This window comes from Bison bison, unplaced genomic scaffold, assembly GCF_000754665.1.
Source record: "Bison bison bison isolate TAMUID 2011002044 unplaced genomic scaffold, Bison_UMD1.0 scf7180017864144, whole genome shotgun sequence".
NCBI lineage: Eukaryota > Metazoa > Chordata > Mammalia > Artiodactyla > Bovidae > Bison > Bison bison.
In genome coordinates, this window is record NW_011494716.1 from 1,139,238 (window position 1) to 1,151,548 (window position 12,311).

Below are 12,311 nucleotides of genomic sequence, written 5' to 3' on the forward strand. Positions count from 1 at the left end.
GGGAGCCCTGACCGCCTTTCCCGGCCAGCAGGTCCACCAGGGCTTTCACCTGCTCGGGCTGGGGAGCTGGCGGTGTGGCCCTGGCCAGTCTCCCCACCCGGGCGCAATTCCTGCTTCCTCATGGAGTCGAGGACTGCGGCCAGGGGCTGTGGAGAGAGGCCTGGGCCTGCTGCCTCTGTCGTCCCGCCCAGTGGCCTGGGACAGGTGACCGAGCCTCAGGGCCCAGGTGGGATGAAGGCCCACTCTCTCCCTCCCCGGATGGCGGGCGGCTGGCCCTCGGTCTGGCCTCCAGGATGGGTTTGGGGGGGGCGTGGTTTGTTCCTGGGTGGCCACAGTGGGCCCTGCTGCCAGGAGCATCGCCAGGGGCAGGGAGCCCCGGGCTGGAATCTGAGCTTTGCCACTTACCGTCTGTGCGACACTGGACGGGCCGCCTGAGCTCTCTGTGCCGTGGTGTCCTCATTTGTAACCTGGAAACGGGGCTAATTAGGAACAGGTCCACCGGCGAGAAGGGAAGGGTGGAAGAGGCCCACGGAGAGAGGCTGCGTGCAGTACAGTTCCAGCCCCATGGCCTTCTGGAAACGGCAGAGCCACGGAGATAGTGAGCGGACAGTGGCCGGCAGGGCTCTGGGGAGGATGAACTGGTGGAGCGCAGAGGATTGCCGAGGCACGGAAGCGACTCTGTGATACTGCAACGGTGTGTATGTTTGTCCAAAGCCATAGAAGGAACAGCACCAGGGCTGATGCTGATGCCGGTTCTGGACTCTGGGTGACCGTGACGTGTCGGTGTGGGTGACCGATTGTAACCAACATGCCCCTCTGGCGGGGCAGGGTGTGTGTAGGCGGGGAGGGGGAAATCTCGGTCTTTCCCACTCCATTCTTTTATGAACCAAAAACTGCTCTAAAAACTAAAGTCTGCTAATTTAAAAAGAAAAGAATAAAGGAGGAGACGAAAGGGAGGGGAGAACTGGTTCTCAGAGCAGCCACTCAGCTCCTTTCGTGTCCTGTGTCTCCGGGAAGCACAGGCTCCTCCTGAACCGCAGGCAGCGTGTTTTCTGCCGGGGACAGTGATGCGGGCACTGAGAGGCAAAGCCCTGCCCACCCACGTTCCCTTTCCTCCCTGGGGACTGGAGTGGGTCCCACGGCTAAAGCTGGCCCCCCCCCGCGTGTCCCTCCCTCAACCAAGGCGGGCACTGGAGGACCCCCTCCTCACCTGCAGCGGGCAGGGTGTCCAGCCCTCGGCAGCCCCTCCAGCAGGGCCCCAGGCACTCAGCGGGCAGGGGTCAGCCATCCTTTGTCCATGGGTCTAGGAGAGAAAAAAGGACGTGAGGCTGGGCAGAGGCTACACCTGCTGCCTTGGGTGGCAGAGGCAGTGGTTGACCCACACCCTCCAGCCCTGGAGCTCTCTGGGTCCTGATAGGGTTCATTTAAGAGAGATCCACTGGCTATAGCCCCCAGGATCCAACACACTCCTCTACTTTGGATTTGATTGGGCTTCCCGGGCATTTTAACTTGGGATGGATCTTTCTACCTGGAAAATACTAAAAGAAGTTTGTGTGTGTTCAGTCACATCCAACTCTTTGTGACCCATCGGACTGGAGCCTGCCAGGCTCCTCGGTCCATGGGATTCTCCAGGCAAGAATACTGGAGTGGGTTGCCACTTCCTCCTCCGGGGGATCTTCCCAGCCCACAGATCAAATCCAAGTCTCCTGCATTGGCAGGTGGATTCTCTACCACTGAGCCACTTGGGAAGCGCAAAAGAATCTTGGCAATAAGTAAAACAGTATTTTCCAAGCATTCAGTTCATGGTGACACTGAAGAGTTAGTGCAGCCAACTTGAGGTAGATAGTGTCCAACTGGGCTGAACTACTTTGGGACTTCAGAAATAGGCCAGGGCAAGGCAATGGCACCCCACTCCAGTACTCTTGCCTGGAAAATCCCATGGACAGAGGAGCCTGGTAGGCTGCAGTCCATGGGGTCGCTAAGAGTTGGACACGACTGAGAGACTTCACTTTCACTTTTCACTTTCATGCATTGGAGAAGGAAATGGCAACCCACTCCAGTGTTCTTGCCTGGAGAATCCCAGGGACAGAGGAGCCTGGTGGGCTGCTGTCTATGGGGTCACACAGAGTTGGACACGACTGAAGCGACTTAGCAGCAAGGCCACGCTCCCTCTACTTCTCCAGGTCCCTTCTGGCTCTTTTATTTCATTTTTCTAAATGTTAATACCAAGGGGAAAAGAAACTGGCTAGGATACTGGTTTAAGCTGTATTAACGTGCATGGATTAATGGAGCTATTATTGAGGTTTTCCTTTAGATCCTTTGCTAAACTATAGTTTTTCTTATCTAGATCTTGCCAGTTTCTTCTTTGTGTCTAAGTATTTTTAAATAATTCTTGTTGTTGTTATGAATTTTGTTGGTGTCAAAGAAGACAATTACTTGTTGTGTATTTTAATCTCGTTATCCCATCCAGGTGTTAAGTATTCCCAGGAGTTTTCATCATTTCTCTTTAGGCTTTTGAGGGGCTTCCCTGGTGGCTCAGGGGTAAAGAATCTGCCTGCCAATGCAGAAACATGGGTTCCATCCGTGACCTGGGAGGATCCCACATGCCGAGGAGCCACTAAGCCCGTGTGCCCATAGCTGTTGAGCTGTGCTCCAGAGCCTCTCAGACCTTGCCTCCTGACCTTTTTGTGAGTTACAACTACTGGACGCTTGTGCTGTAACTACTAAAGCCTGTGAGCCCTAAGAGCCCTTGCTCTGCAACAAGAGAAGCCACCGCAGTGAGAAGCCACAACTGGAGAGCCGCCTTTCTCGCTGCAACTGGAGAAAAGCCCAGGCAGCAACAAAGACCCAGCACAGCCAAAAATAATGAATTATAAACCAGAAAAAAAAAAACAAAACCCTCTCTTCAGGCTTTTGAATGACTGCAATACAATAATTTCATCTCTTCTCTAAAAACCTAACTGTGATTTTGAACACTTTCTTTGCATGGCCACACCTCACTGTTGCTGCCAGCAGTGTTGAAGGACAGCATCCTTGTCCGAATCCTGACTCTCCCAGGAGGAGTTCTAGCCCAAACTGTTAGACCTGATGTTTTTGACTGGTTTCTTTTATTTCTTTTTAACTAAAAGTTTTTATTTATTTTTAAACTTCTTGGCCACACCGAGTCGCGTGCGCGATCTTAGTGCCCCGACTAGGGATGGAACCCGTGCAGTGGAATCTTAACTGCTGGACTGCCAAGGAAGTCCCTATGACCAGTTTCTAATTAGTTCTCCTCTTGGGAAAAGATTCCTTCAATTCCTCATTTCTTCTTGCCATTCAGGTTAACACTGTATAATACTTGTTGAAGGTTTACTGTGTTCCTGACCTTCTGTTAAGCACTGGACTCACATCATTTCCTTATGTTCTGTAACAATTCTCATTACCATTGTTTCTCCCATTTTATAGAGGAGAACATAGAGGTTCAGAGAGGTTCAATGATTTTGCCCAGAGATGCATGACCAGGAAGCAGTTGAATTGGACTAAAAACCATGTTTTTACTGACAATAAGATTTGTGCTGTATAATCTACCTGCCTCGTAAGGTATGTTTCCACATTTTATAAAACTTTTAGGCTTGTCTGCTAAATGAGCAAATGACTTTTTAGCGGCATTGATCTAATTGCACGATTTATTATCCTTCCTGGAGAAGGCAATGGCACCCCACTCCAGTACTCTTGCCTGGAAAATCCCATGGATGGAGGAGCCTGGTAGGCTGCAGCCCATGGGGTCGCTAAGAGTCGGACACGACTGAGCGACTTCACTTTCACTTTTCACTTTCATGCTTTGGAGAAGGAAATGGCAACCTACTCCAGTGTTCTTGCCTGGAGAATCCCAGGGACAGAGGAGCCTGGTGGGCTGCCATCTATGGGGTCACACAGAGTTGGACATGACTGAAGCAACTTAGCAGCAGCAGCAGCAGCGTTATCCTTCCAGTCATTCATCCAGCCACCAGATGTTCACTGGGGGCCTGATGTGTGCTGAAGGCACTGTCGATGTAACGGTGAACAATTGGACCAAGTCCTTACCTTTTGAGTGTGGTGGGGGTGGAGGATAATGGCACAAGAAGAAAATGGCAGTTAGTGCCTGAATAAAATAAACCGTGCGCATGATGGAGAGGGTCAGGGTCCCGGGGGAGGGCAGAGGGGATCCCGGTGGCCAGGGAATGCCTCTGTGAAAGAGCTACACGTGAGCAGAGATCTGAAAGTTGGGAGAGAGTCATGCAGAGAACCAGGAGACTAGCAGGCAGGACAAGACCCGAGTGGACTTCCCTGCCGGTTGCCAGAGCACAGTCGGCGAGCGAGTGGGCTCACCATGGGGTTAGGAGGCAAGGTCAGAGGGGCTCGAGCCCTGGTCCTCAGGAGTGTGGACGTATCTCAGTGTGTGTGAAGTCACGGGAGGGAGTGCCGTGACTTATCTTGCCTTTAAACTGTGAGCTGCACTTGTGGATTTCCTAACTTCAAACCAAACTTGCAGTCTTTTTTTTTTTTTTGGTTGCTTCGGGTCTTTGTTGTGGCAAGAACTTGCATTCTTTTTTTATTTAGATTTCCATGATTTTTTTTTCCAGACTGTAAACTTTTCACTTTATATCGGGGTATAGCCGATTAACAATGTTGCGGAAGTTTCACCTGAAAAGCAAAGGGACTCAGCCGTCCATATACATGTATCCATTCTCCCCCAAACCCCGCTCCCATCCAGGCTGGCACATAACACTGAGCAGAGTTCCCTGTGCTGTATAGTAGGTCCTTGTTGGTTATCCATTGTGAATATGGTGGTGCGTACATGTCATCTCAAACTCCTTAACTATCCCTTCCCACTTTCTCTCCAACAGAACTTGCATTCTTGAATATAATCTTCCATTATTATTAAGCTATGTATATAGCAGGGTGGGATAGCACAAAAATAGAATCATAAGTCAATAAAACATAATATAGGATCCAGGAACAAGTATATATTTATATTATTTACATAGGAAGGGATTTGGTAATGTGACAGAAATAACATTTCAAGTCAATGAATTTGGCCAGCCCATGAAAAAACATTTTTTTGAATTGTACGTCACATGAAACACAAAATTTCTCCTTAAGGTTTGAAGGACAGTTTTGCTGGTTTTAGGACTCTTGGTTGATAGTTCCTCTCTTTGAGCACTTTGAACATGTCAGCTTACTCTTTTCTGGTCTCCAAAGTTTCTGGTGAGAAGTCTGCTGATAATCTTATTGAGGATCCCTTGTATGTGATGATTTGCTTCTCTCTTGCTGATTTCAAGATTCTTTTTTGAAAGTTTGATTATTATGTGTCTTGATGTGGGTCTCTGAATTAATCTGACTTGGAGTTTGTTGAACTTCCTGTATGTTTTACAGTGTATTTCTATGTGGGAAAAAAATCAGTGTGCAAAGGAGAATTATGATAAGATACTTAAAAAAAAATAAGATATCATTTTTGTCTGGCTAGAGGATAGCTGGAAATATATGACAGAGGGATTAAGGAAGTGCTTCTTATTTTGTGAATTTCAACTGCTTGCTTCTGCTGCTGCTGCTGCTAAGTCGCTTCAGTCGTGTCCCGACTCTGTGCGACCCCAGAGACGGCAGCCCATCAGACTTCCCCACCCCTGGGATTCTCCAGGCAAGAACACTGGAGTGGGTTGCCATTTCCTTCTCCAATGCATAAAAGTGAAAGATTTTGCTAACTGATATGTACTGCTCTCCCCTCATTTAAAAATATCATTTATAGAATTATAAAAGGCAAACACTAAAATCACATAAGTAACATAAAAGTAAGTAAAATATAAACCTGACTTCCACTCCTCAGGGGTAACCTATCCTAGTTGATGGTTGCTTTTTTTTTTTAAATAAAGTAGGTGCTAGTGCAATAGGGCAAATGAAAGAAAGAAAAGACATCAAGATTAGAAAAGGAAAAGATAAATGTATGTGATCACTATTCATAGTTGACATGATTATATATATTGAAAATCCAAAGGAATCTACAATAGAATTGTTAGAACAAATATATGAACTTCAGGTTTCGGGACACAAGATCAATACATGAAAGGGATCAGTTATATTTCTACTTACTAAGTAACACTCAAATCAAAAGTAAAAATTCAAAATGCCATAAAAATATCCAATATATAAGAATAAATCTAGCAAAAAATTTTCATGACCTCTACACTGAAAACTATAAAACAAGTAAGAAGACCTAAAATTAGGGATTTGCTATGTTCACAGATTGAAAGACTTAATATTATTAAGATGTCTGTCTTTCCCAAATAGATTAATAGATTGACATCTCCATCAGAATCCCAGCAGGCTTTTTGGAGAGGGGGAAGAGAGGCAAACTGATTGTAAAACATAAACAGAAAACCTTGAAATAGACAAAATCATTTCGAAGAAGAACAAAGCCTGAGGACTCACAGTACACAGTATCAAGACTTCATGTAGGGACTTCCCTGGTGATCCAGTAGCTAAGAATCCACCTGCCAATGCAGGGGAAATGGGTTCCATCTCTGGTCTGGTAAGATCCCACATACCACTGGGAGATAAACCCATGTACCACAAGTACTGAGCCCTCAAGCCAGGAGAAGCCAGCAGTGAGAAGCCCAGTCACTGCAACTGGAGAGTAGCCCCCATTCGTTGCAACTAGAGAAAGCCTGTGCACAGCAACAAAGACCCAGTACAGTCAAATAATTTTTTAAGAAACTTCTCTTAAAAAAAAGCACAAAACCTAGTGTAGAGCTATAGATATTGGTACAAGGGCAGACAAATAGACCGTGCAGTAGAATAGAGGGTCTAGAAACCGACCCACATATATACGATCACTTGGTCATATATGATCACTGGGTTTATAATGGGGCTCCACTGCCGTTCAGTGGGGAAAGGGTGGTCTTTGCATTAAACTGTGTTGGCTAATGGGATGTTCATGTGGGAAAAAGGAACCATGACCCCTACCTCACACCATACACAAAACATTAATTTAAGCTGGATCAGAGATCTAAGTGTGAATGCTGACATAGTCAAGCCTTAGAAAAAACACGGGAGAACATCTTTATGAACTTGGCCTAGGTAAAGATTAAACAGATCATAAGATGCACTAAGCATGAAAGAAAAGAGCAGTGTTTTGGGATTCAGGAATCTCTGAATGAAATAAAATCAGGAATATCTGTTTGTTAGAAGACATAATTAAAAGGGCGAGAAAGCAAACCTCTGACTTGGACACGACATCCCAAACACATTAATTAATCAGTAAGAAACAAAATCCAACGATAAAATGAGCCGAAAACTTGAAGAATGTCACAGAAGAGAATATCAGAAGTCATTAGAGAAATGCAACTTAAGATCACTCTGGAAAAATATTTGTTAGTAATAAGGTTAAATAAGCATATTTCTGTGACCCAGTAATTTCCCCCTGAGGTATAAACCCAAGAGAAATGAGTGCTTATGTCCACCAAACCACAGATCAGAACATTTATAGCAGCTTCGTCCATAAAGTCCCCCCAAAATGGAAACAACCAATGTCCACCAACAAAAGGATGAGATTTTTTTGAACGTTCATATAATGAAATCCTACATAATAAAGAAGAAGAATAAGCTACTGATATCCTCAACAACATGGCTGACTCTCACAGACATTGTGAGAGAAAGAAATCTGATGCAAAAGAGACACCCTCTGTGATTCCATTTGCAGGGGGTTTAAAATCAGGCCAGACTGATCTGAAAAGATAGAAGTGAACATGTGGTCACCCTTGGAGGCGGTTCTGACTGGACAGGGGTGTGAGGGAGCCGTCAAAGTTGCTGGACACCTCTACCTATTAATTTGGGCAGAGTACACACAGGTGTACACATATGTAAAACTCCACTGAGCTCACTTTGTGCGTGCATGCTTAAGTTGCGTCAGTCGTGAACTCTGTGTGACCTTATGGGCTGTAGCCTGCAAGGCCCCGCTGTCCGTGGGATTCTCCAGGCAAGAATACTGGAGTGGGTTGCCATGCCCTCCTGCAGGGGTTCTTCCCCGACGCAGGGATCGAGCCAGTGTCTTTTATATCTCCTGCATCGGCAGGTGGGTTCTTTACCACTAGCGCCAGGTGGGAAGCCCCAAGCGCACTTTACTGGCTAAGTTATACCTCAATTTAGAGACGGCTATGCTAGCAGCTGTCTAAAAGTTCAAATGTACGCAAACCAAAACAAAGAATTGCTCCTGCCACCTCTTCTTACACGAGCTGGGACACCCAGGCCTGCGTCCTGCTCGCGGTGTGATGTCAGGGTGTGGCCCAGGTTGGACACAGCCCCCTGCACTGGATGTCCAGGTGCGCTCACCGGGTAACTGACGGCCTTGGGGGGGACTGGGTGGTGGCCAGGAGCACGCAGGACCATGTGGAAGAAGGGCCAGGCTTACTGCCTCTAGAACATTGTCTGGAGCACTGTATATTTTTTTAATTTAAAATTTTTATTGTGGTAAAGTGTACCCTGGTGGCTCAGTGGTAAGGAATCTGTTTGCAATGCAGGAGACCGTCTACAGTGCAGGAGACCCTGGTTCGATTCCTGCGTCAGGAAGATCCCCTGGAGAAGGAAATGGCAACCCACTCCGATATCCTTTCCTGGGAAATCCCATGTACAGAGAAGCCTGGGGTCCCAAAGAGTCAGACATGACTTAATGACTAAACCACCACCACCAAAATGTATATAACATAAAATTTACTATTTTAACCATTTTTAAGCATTCTATTCAGTGGCATTGGGTACATTTACAGTGTTGTGAAACATCACTATCATCCACCTCTAGAACTTTTTCATCTTTCCAATGGAGACTCTGGCTCCCATCCCTCTTTCCCCAGTCCCTGGTCACCACCAGGCTACCTTCTGTTCCTGTATATCTGATGACTCTGGGTTCCTCATGTAAGTGGGATCACGCAGTATATTTGGCCCCTTTCACTGAGCATAATGTTTTCCAGGCTCATCCATGTTGTAATGTGTGTTAGAATGTCTTTCCTTTTTAAGGCTGTATCATATTCCATTTTATGGATGGACCACATTTGGTTCAGGCCTCCACCCATAGGCAGACACTGGTTGTTTCCAGTTTTTGGCTCTTGTGAGCGATGCTGCTGTGAACAAGGGAGGGCAGATTAGCAGTTCAAGGTCCTGCTTTCAGCTCTTCCGTGTGTCCACGCAGAAGTGGGGTGGCTGGATTACATGGCCATTCTCTGCAGCACTGTTTTAGAAAAGCCACTGCTTAGTCCGGCCACACAGAGACTTCACTGGTTTAGTGTAGGGCCCCTACGTGGACGTGTGGTAAGGCTGCTTGGATGATTCTAATGAGCAGCCAGAATGGAGAACCCCTGGGCCAGAGAGTGGTTAGGCAAGTGACGAAGAAGGCAGCAGGCAGGAGTGAGCGGGGAGGAAGAGGCCAGCCGCATGTGCCTGGGAAAGTGGGGAGGTGAGCTCCCCAACTCTGGGTCCCATTAGCCACCGGCACCAGAGCAGATACTCCCTCATCAGACACCCATCCTTCTTGCCCCACTAAGCCTTGCCTACGGTTGCCAGATTTATCAAATTAAGACACAGGACACCTAGTGAAATTTTAATTTCAGGTAAACAAGTAATTCTTTTCAATTTTTGGGGGGGGTGGTTTGGCTGCACCGTGCAGCATGCAGGATCTTAGTTCCCTGACCAGGGATCAAACCTGTGCCCCTGTATTGGGAACACAGAGTCTTAACCACTGGACCTCCAGGGAAGTCCCCAGATAATTCTTTTAGTATATGTTGTGTAATACTTGGGACATACTTAAACTTTAAAAGAAAAAACCACCTCATTGTTTAATCTGAGATTCACAATTAATAGACTGTTCTGTCATCTGGCACCCTTTCTCGGATAAGAGCCCCCCACAACCTGGCCTCCACCCTTGGGCCAGTAACAACAGAGGAGGGGAGCCGAGCAGGTGGCCCAGGAACCACCCCACTCCCAGGACCTCCCGGGGCCAGCAGCAGTGGCTGCTGAGGGGTGTTCTCTGCAGGATGGCCTGCAGTGACTAAAGGTGAGCCCCAGGGCTTGGGGAAGTAGGGGTCTACACTGAGAGGACAGGGAGGAAGCCTCGGGCCCAGGAGACTGGCCATGGGAGAGGACCCCAGGCCAACAGCCACTCTGGACCTGCTCCATGGTGCCTCTTCTGAGAAGGAGTCTGTCCCTCTCAGAATGATAAGCCTCGTCTCCATCCGTGGGCGCAGCTGGGTGAGGCCCCTGCAGGCTGCTCACCCAACATGAAGGCGACATTTAGGAAGCAGGCTCTGGGTAACCAATCCCACCCCCCTGCACCACCTTCCTGGGTCCTCAGGACACTGGGCAGGTCTGGTGTTGTCCCCTCCATCTTAAGGGAGGAAGAGGGCTGCCCGGATGGGGCCAAGGTCCGCTGATTTCAAGCTTAACCACAGGCTGCCCTGCTCAGCATCACCTCTGCCTATCTGCAGCGCTTTCCGGCTACTTCCTGCTCCTCCCGGCGTCCTGTCGTTGGTACCTGGGGAGCTGGGCTTTGTCCCCTTCGCCCATGGTGGGCTGCCCCTGGGCATGTGTTTGTTTATCCACACTGTGATCTCGTCCTGCCCAGCAGCTCCCGGCACCCGCAGGGACACCTTCACGGGGCTGCCCCAGCCAGCCCTCCGCAGGGCAGCTCAGGCCTTAAGAGTCACGGTCCTTCCTGTCAGCTGTCTCCTCTTCCTCCCCCATCCTGCACTCGACTTACCTCCCGGGCCTCATTTCCCCAGGGAGGCCGAGACTGGGGGACTGGGGTTGCTCCATCCTGGCACTTCTGGGCTCCGCCTTGCTCCAGTGGACAGAGGCAGCTGGGTGGAGGGCAGGACGTCCTGGAAATCTCTGCGGCCAGTCAGCCGGGCCCCTCAGCCGACAGAATCTGTCCAGGGTGGGAGTGATCCCTGTCCAGATGGATCGGGGGCTGCTGACTGTGCAGGGCAGCGGGGATGCGGCCCGCCAGCTCCTGCACTCCCCTGAGCCCACCAGCTGTCACTGCAGCCGGGGCTCCTCACCTCTTCCTGTGCCGGGCTCCACCTCAACCCTCCTTCCTGTCTCATTTCAAAAGCCAACAAGCTTCACAGACAAATGAGTGAGCTGTGGCTGCCTCTGGCCAGCTCTCTGGCTTCGTCATCACCCCGAAAGCCAGAGGCAGGGGTTGCTGCCAAGGCTTCTTCCGAGGACCAAGTGCCCCTGCGGACCTGATGCTCAGGGGAAAGTGGTCCAGCCAAGGCTACAGAGGAGACAGGCTCACATCAGCAGACCTTTGCCTTTGGGGGATGGTGGTGGGGGTAGGGAACCAGGCGCGTGTGGGGCGTTCAGTGATTTGCCCAAGGCCGCACGGCAGGCAGCCGACTGGCCAGGGCTGGAGCTGTGTCCTGCCTCGGGCTGCACGGTCACCCCTCCTCCCCCAGCCTCATCCACTTTCCTTCTCTCTAGCACCCAGCAGGCACCTTTGCCTCAGCCGTGCCCCGCAGTGTCTTCCTGTCCCCGAGGCAGGTCAGCTGTGCCTGAAACACCAGGCTGTGGTGGTTCACTCAGGCCCCTGGAGGTGGACCTCAGCACACGTGCTGCCTCGATGGGGAAGGACACAGCCCAGCGTGAACGTGAGAAAAGTTACAAAGGAGGAGAAATATAGGACATCCTCTGGTGACAGACAGGGAGCAAACCACTCCATGGGAAGCCACCGACAGAAGCAGGTGATGACGTGGGGGCAGAGTGACAGGAGGGGGGCCTCAGCTTCCCTCTGCGAGCAGGTGGGAGCCAGCGATGGTTGCAGAGCAGGAGGGTGGTAGGCTCAGATGCCTGCAGCAGGTTGTGTGTGAGGGGAGGTGGGAGGGGGCATGCATTGTCAAGAGCTGCGTGGGTGATGGAGGGGAGAGGGGAACCAGGGCGGCAGATCGGAAGTGCTTCGTACAGGGTCACCCTCCTGGCCAGTTTCCCGTCTCTCCCTCCCTCTTACGTGCGGGCTGGGTGCTGGGGGAACACACAGAGGCTGCCCTCGAGGAGCCCCTGGGGTGCAGGCAGGCAGAGTGCAGACTGGCGGCTGCAGCCTCGTCTGGCGGGCGGTGCAGCCCAGGCGTCTGAGAGCAGGCGCCCACAGGATGTGGGAACCGCAGGGGCCTGGGAACCGCAGTCATGCGGCAGAGGCCGGGAGGCTGCTCTGCTCCTCCCTCCACCACTAAGGATCCTGAGCACGGGCGGAAACAGCATCCTCTGTGGGGATCTTGGGATCACCTCAAGTAGGCACTGCCCCGCGACTTCCC

General features: G+C 50.0%; 1 protein-coding gene across 1 annotated transcript in view; it reads right to left on the reverse strand.

The window, feature by feature from the left end:
- Positions 1-11,464, reverse strand: part of NLRC3 (NLR family, CARD domain containing 3) — a 29,558-nt gene extending 18,094 nt beyond the window's left edge. The window contains 5 exon segments of the mRNA XM_010840386.1: positions 1-55; positions 57-146; positions 406-467; positions 1,211-1,303; positions 10,760-11,464. The exon segment at positions 1-55 is cut by the window's left edge and continues 21 nt beyond it. Of these exon segments, the coding sequence (XP_010838688.1) occupies positions 1-55; positions 57-122 (121 nt within the window). The 5' untranslated portion in view covers positions 123-146; positions 406-467; positions 1,211-1,303; positions 10,760-11,464.
- Between the last annotated feature and the right edge of the window lie 847 nt (positions 11,465-12,311).